Source organism: Merops nubicus, unplaced genomic scaffold, assembly GCF_000691845.1.
Source record: "Merops nubicus isolate BGI_N331 unplaced genomic scaffold, ASM69184v1 scaffold30615, whole genome shotgun sequence".
NCBI lineage: Eukaryota > Metazoa > Chordata > Aves > Coraciiformes > Meropidae > Merops > Merops nubicus.
In genome coordinates this window covers 30,776-36,996 of record NW_008612280.1, presented here as the reverse complement: position 1 = coordinate 36,996, position 6,221 = coordinate 30,776, and the positions used below count along the sequence as shown (strand labels likewise).

General features: G+C 50.5%; 1 protein-coding gene across 1 annotated transcript in view; it reads left to right on the top strand.

Annotated features, from left to right (window-relative positions):
• The first annotated feature begins 1,758 nt into the window (after nucleotides 1–1,758).
• Nucleotides 1,759–6,221, top strand: part of RRBP1 (ribosome binding protein 1) — a 19,753-nt gene continuing 15,290 nt past the window's right edge. The window contains exons 1-2 of the mRNA XM_008941497.1: nucleotides 1,759–2,464; nucleotides 6,064–6,212. Coding sequence (XP_008939745.1) covers nucleotides 1,783–2,464; nucleotides 6,064–6,212 — 831 coding nt within the window. The 5' untranslated portion in view covers nucleotides 1,759–1,782. The remainder of the gene's footprint in view (nucleotides 2,465–6,063; nucleotides 6,213–6,221) is intronic.

The window sequence follows — 6,221 nt, the reverse complement described above, 5'->3', positions numbered from 1 at the left end:
GCTGGCTCCAGCTGGTGTTGGCAGCCCTCCTGCCTGCCAGCTTTCTCCTGCTTTGCCTGGGATGCTTGGAGAGGCAGACAGGGAGAACTGGGCTGCTGCTTAAAAAATCCTTTGCCAGGCAGGTGGTAACTCTGGTGAGAGACTGCCACTTTGCAGCTCCTTCCAGCTCTGTACCCCCTGCTCAGGTTGGAGGAGAGTTTTTCATTGCAGTGTCACCCCCTTGCTGCACGAGCAGCTTTGAGCTGTAGGTTTGGCTGCAAGTACGCTGCTCCCAGCTGTTGGAAAGGAAAAGTCTCTGAGGTCTCTCCCTGCAAGCGATAAGTTTGGAAAAGATGCTGATCTCCCTAGTTTTACTCTTATTTTTGGCTCCTCCCTTTCCAGCCCCTCCCTCCCTTCTCAACCGACAACCTCTTAAAGAGGAAATGTGATAATGTTTACAGTTAAGTGTGGGGATGGGAGCATCTGATAGCCTAGGACTTCTTTGCATTTTCCTAATTATATTTTGAGGCACAGTGGTGAGGAACTGCAGCCTGGCACCTCCTGGAAAGTGCAGTTTTGCAGATAAACTGCCTGGCTTCGACATCTGGGGGCTCATAAGCCACCTTGGGGTGGGAGAATGATGCAAGTGGGACGGCAGAGAAGAGACTGGCTTCAAAACTCAGGATTGGGTTCAATTAAGAAGAATGGGGATTGCAGGACCTTTCTCCATGTGTGGCTGTGTCCTGCCTGCCAGGTCTCAGAGCAGGCAGTACAGTCTCCGTTGCTGCTGCAGGTGTTACAGGTAGAGGAACTGAACCTGGAGGGGAGGGTGGGAAGGACCCTGTGCTTGATTGCCCTACAGCTAATAGCAGAGGGGAAAAGAGAAGTCCCACATCCAGTGCTGTCTTAGCAAGTCTCACTTCTTCCTACAGGCATCTGTTGGGGAGATGGGATAATTAATGACCATGCATTTTTTGTTCTTTTTCTTGAACTTGTGACTTTTATGAGTATTTGCATCTCAAGGAAATGACCCTGACTTGGTACTCCGTGTGGTGTATGTGCAGGCAACATCATTGCTGGGTTGACTCTCTTCACTGTGAACTGGGAGCAGCTGCTCAGCTGGACACAGTTACTGTGTGTCTTCCTGCTGGGCTGGGCAGAAACCAGCAGTGCCACAGGGTGCAGGTGGTTAAGGGAGAAGCGTAGGGCTGCTGCAAAGCTGGGGAAAGCTCTCCTGTGCATGCTTTCTTCTTCCAGGGAGATGTTTTATTCCAAAGTTGAGACCTGAATGTGTTTCAGGTTGCAATGAAGAGGCCAGGTGCTCGAGGGAGAGCCCAGATCTTGGCCAGCCTGCACTGAACAGTCTGAGAAGGGGCTTTCTTACTGCTGTGGGGTATGTGCAGCATCATGTGGTGGTCATACAAAACCATACCACGGGTATTGGGCATGTTGTGGTAGTCACTTATGGGTGTCTCTCATTGCATCCCTGGTTTTTTGATTCTGTCTCTTTGATCCTCCCGGAGGTTGGTACAGCCAGTGAAATTGTTCACTGCAGGATGACAGGACCACTGTGCACAGGCAGCATAGCAAAGGAGTGCAAACTTGGGAGTGTGTTGGCAGGTTGTCCTCATCAGAGTTAGGTGAATTCTGGGTGTTTGTCTCTTCAGTGGGTGGTGCCATTTGTTGACACAGATATCCATATGAAACTCCCTGCTCAGAGAGGCCTTTGCAGCTCTTTTTTTTTTTTTCTCTCCCCACTAGCTGTTGTCCTGGTGTCTTACAGGCACGGAAGAATAAGGCAGGATGGATGTGTATGACCCTCAGACACTGGGTGTTATGGTCTTTGGAGGTTTTATGGTGGTATCGGCAATAGGGATCTTTCTGGTGTCCACCTTCTCCATGAAGGAGACGTCTTATGAGGAAGCCTTGGCCAGGCAACGTAAAGAGCTTGAGAAGACCCAGCAGCAGAAAACAGAGAAAAAAAAGAAAGAGAAACCTGTTGAGAAAAAAGGAAAAGCAAAGAAAAAGGAAGAGAAACCTAATGGAAAGATCCCGGAGCAGCAGCTGACTCAGGAAGTGACAGACCCTCCCAAGGATGTGGTTCTTGAGCCTGCTGTGGTGCCTGAGCCTGTAACTGCTCAGTCTCCGATCGCGGCGGTGTCAGTGACCCCCCAGGAAAAGGAGAAACCTGCTCCATCACCTAAGGAGAAGAGGAAGAAGGAGAAGAAGGTGGCGAAGGTGGAGCCTGCACCTAGCCCAGTGATGGCTTCACCTCCTGTCAGTGTCCCCAAAAGTTCTTCTGTTTTGGAGGTGACCCCTAAGGAGGTGCCCGTTGTGGCTGTGCCACCCGTCGGCACGCAGCAGAGTGCTCCAGTCGTCAGCTCCACCACCATCAAGAAAACTGATGCTTTCCTGACCAGTGAGGACCAGAAGCACGACGGACCCGCCAAGAAGAAGCCTGGATCCAAGAAGAGGGGTGAGACAGGTAAGGCCAAATTTCTCTGCCTATATCCCCATTGTAAGCCAGCAGGGCATCTTGGTGCTCTTAAAACAGAGCTCTCCCATCCGATACGTCTTTATTCTTCTTCAGTGTTGGAAACAGGGCAGCTGTAGAGAGGCTGTCTCTGGGGAGATGGACTGTGTGCACTGAGGGGACAGCAGGTTGAAAAATCCTGCTTTGGACTGTACTTCTCTCTTAGGGGAAGAAAAGTTGAAGTCAGGAGTTTATTGACTTGTTTTCAGTCTGTAATGTGGTGCCTCCTGCATCAGGTACCCCTGTTTGGTGCTTAGCTCCTTGGTCCAGCACACAGATGTTGGAGAGTTACAGGTTCCTCTCAGATTTGCTGTTTTATTGTGCATCTCTGAGTGGGTCTGCACACTGAGAATGAATGGGGGGTGCAGGTACCTGTTCTGGGGACAGCTGCCAAGGTGCTGGACATGTGAGTGGAAAGTCAAGACAAAGTGTTTTCCCCTTCCACCCCTGATTATTAAAAGCACGCAGGAGCTCTACCACTCTTATTCTACAGGGAGGTGGGGCACACTGCTAGAGTTTCCTCCTCCTTCTTCAGCAGAGATGAAAAACAGCCTATTGGAGGAGAGAGGATTGAGGGGATTTTATACTACGGGGGACTGATCATAGGATAGTTAGGTTGATCATAGAGGGAAGTGACTTTGGATATGTCACAGGGAAGGGAGAACTTGCCTGTCAACATTCATGCCTCATTTGATTGACTTGGAGATGGAGGAAATTAAAGGTGGTGGTCCTGAACTCTCCAGGGTGTAAATATTTGAAGGGAGAAACAGCTTTGTAGCTGGATTCTTGTCTCTCAGTGGAAACAGTATGAGGTTTCTTTTTGCTTAAGTGATAATTGCAGGCAGTGAAAACGTGAATGCATTTAGACCTGCAGAAGTGTTCCCATATGAACACGTGGGATAAGTCTCTCGGGTGTTCTCAGAGATATGATGTGGTGTGCATAGGTTTCATTTCTCTATTTACAGAAAAGCCCAACCAACCAAACAAGCAGCCCTGTGTGCTAACCTTCTCCAGCACATCCAAACCTGGGCTGCTGTATAACATGGCAGTTTCCACACCCATGTTTTGGAAGAGGGCCTGCTACCCAGCAGGACATTTTACAGCCTTTCGTCTCCAAGACTGAGTTAAAGCCCTTGTATCTGCTCCTCTGAGGAAAGGATTTTACTAAAGGCCATCTTCACAAAGTGATGAAGTCTGAAATGGTTTGAGCAGCCACTGCTGGAGGGTATCACAGGGATGGTGCTGGGGAAACTGGAGGTGGCTGGTTTGGCACGTGTGTGCAGGATCCACTTCTCTAATACTGAAAAACATGGCCCTAAATCCAAGCTTTAACAGCTTAAAGAATGTAGATGAGCTCTTAGCACCTGTTAAGTTGGGAGTTTTATGACTGCTCTGAACATCCACTCCTTTGAGTGTGAAGTGCCCATCCTGCCCAAGCCAAAGGTGATGTCTGAGCTGCTCCGGTGGGATTTTTCAAAGGGAAGCTCTCAGCAGTGTTTGAGCCATGAAGCTGGCTGCAGTTTAACCAAGGTATTGTGGGCAGCTTTTCAGCAGCTGTGGTCTCTCCTCAAGGGCAGAAACAAGAAATTACCCTGTGGCAGATAAAAATGGGTGTTCAAAGATGAGCTTATCACTGAAACAGATGGCAAACCTGACAAGAGCAGCTTGGGCTGTTTTTCTCATGGGGTTAATTTTCAGCCTCCTGCCTCACACCGAAACTTGCTTGCAAGTGTGTACTTGGATCCCAGGTCATTATCTGTGGTAGCAGAAGTCATCTCTCCCATGAAATAACACGTGGATACCTGATCTGGTCTGTGGCCTCCCAGGTGTAGGGCTCCACGCAAGGGCCATCCATGTCCCCCCTGTTCTTTTGGGTTTGAAAAGTGGCTCTTCAGACCACTTGTCCTTCCTGTGCTTTCTCACGGCAGCTTTGCCCCATGGCTGTCTCTGTTTGCCAGCTGCAAGGTGGGGTTTGTGTCATTGAACCTTGTGTAAAGTTCACTTCTCCAACACTGCTGGGAAATAGGCAAAATTTGCTTGGTGGGTCCCTCCACCCAGTGGGACCAGGCCAGGGGATGTGTTGTGCCATGTTGCATTTGTGCTGTTGCCAGCATGAGTGACGTGTGGGCCAAGCTCTCGGGCCCAGGTTGCACAAGGCCGTGGAGTTGCCTTGGCTGTGCTGCTGGTAAGTGACTGCTGCTGGTGAGACAGACTCGGCACGTGTGTGCACTTCCTGCTGCCAGGGCTTCCTGCTGCCATTCCACAGGGATCTACCAGAAGCTAGGAGCAAACAGTGCATGCTGGAGCTGCTAGGCATTCCCAGTCCTTGCCACTCTGTAGCTGTGGTGGGTTGCCAGATGCCCACCCAGCCATTCTCTTACTCCCCTCTCCTCAAGAGGGGAAAAGATAAGATGGGGAGGCTCATGGGTCAAGATAGGGATTGGGCAATTATTAAGCAAATTACTATTACAGGGAAAACAGACCCAGCTTGGGGAAAACTAATTTATTTCCAGTTAAAATAGATTAAAAACAGAGGTGAAATTAAAACAACACCTCTGCCCCTGCCCTTCTTCCCAGGCTTAACTTCACTTCTTCCCTCCTGACTCCTCTGCCTCCCCTCCCTGAGATGCTCAGGGGCATGGGGGCTGTGGTCAATCCGTAGCAGCTCCTCTCTGCCCCTCCTTCCTCCTCACACCTTTGCCCTGCTCCAGCATGGGTATGCTCCATAGGCTGGAGTCCTTCAGGATGAGCCTGCTCCAGCATGGGCTTCTCTCCAAGGGCTGCAGGGTAATCTCTGTTCCCATACCTGCTCTGCTCTCCTCTTCCTTCTTCTTTGACCTTGCTGCTTGGGGAGTCCAAGCTCTGTGTTTAGGAAACTGTGGTGGTAATGGCTTTAGAGGCTCTGGAGCTGCTGGAGTCCAAATTGCATTTTCCTCTGGGATTTTTTTTGAAATTTAAGTCCACTAGGCCATATATACTATGCAGCAACTCCTAAACCACCCTCTATCCATTGTGCCCATGTGCACTGTGGTCCTAAAACAGAATCATGATCCCTGGTGCTCCTTGGCTTTCCTGGGTTAGCAGAGGGGTAGGGGAAGGGCTGTGGTCTTGTCATTCTCTTAGTAAAGAGCTGGAACAAACTAGCCTGGTGAAAGGTGGGAGACGACCTTGCATCAGTGACCCCACTGTATGGAGTGATGCCTCCCAGCAAGGCTGTATCATGGTGCTGTTCAGTGGCTGATGCCAAACATATCTGTGCTCCCTGGCATTGGCAAAGCACGCCCAGCCCCTGCTGGGAATCAGTTTGAGGAGGATGTTGGCAGGGTGGTGGGACCAGTGACAGGGCCAGGCAGAGGTGACACAAGAAGAACATGTGTGGTGAGTGTTGTCTCCTGCACTTCTTGTACCGCTTTCAATTAGAGGCCTGACTGTGGAAATCTGGGTGGGTGCTGGTTTGGAGTGGCAACTGTGGGATTGAAGCCAACTGAAAAGATGCTACTCATCTCTGCCAGCAGCTCGAGCAGTCCCAAACCCTCCTCTCTCTTCCCTAGCTCCCGTGGACTCGGACGGGCCCCTCTACCTACCCTACAAGACGCTTGTATCCACTGTCAGCAACATGGTGTTCAGCGAGGGGGAGGCCCAGCAGCTCATCGAGATCCTGACGGAGAAAGCGGGCATCGTCCAGGACACCTGGCACATGGTAGGGCTG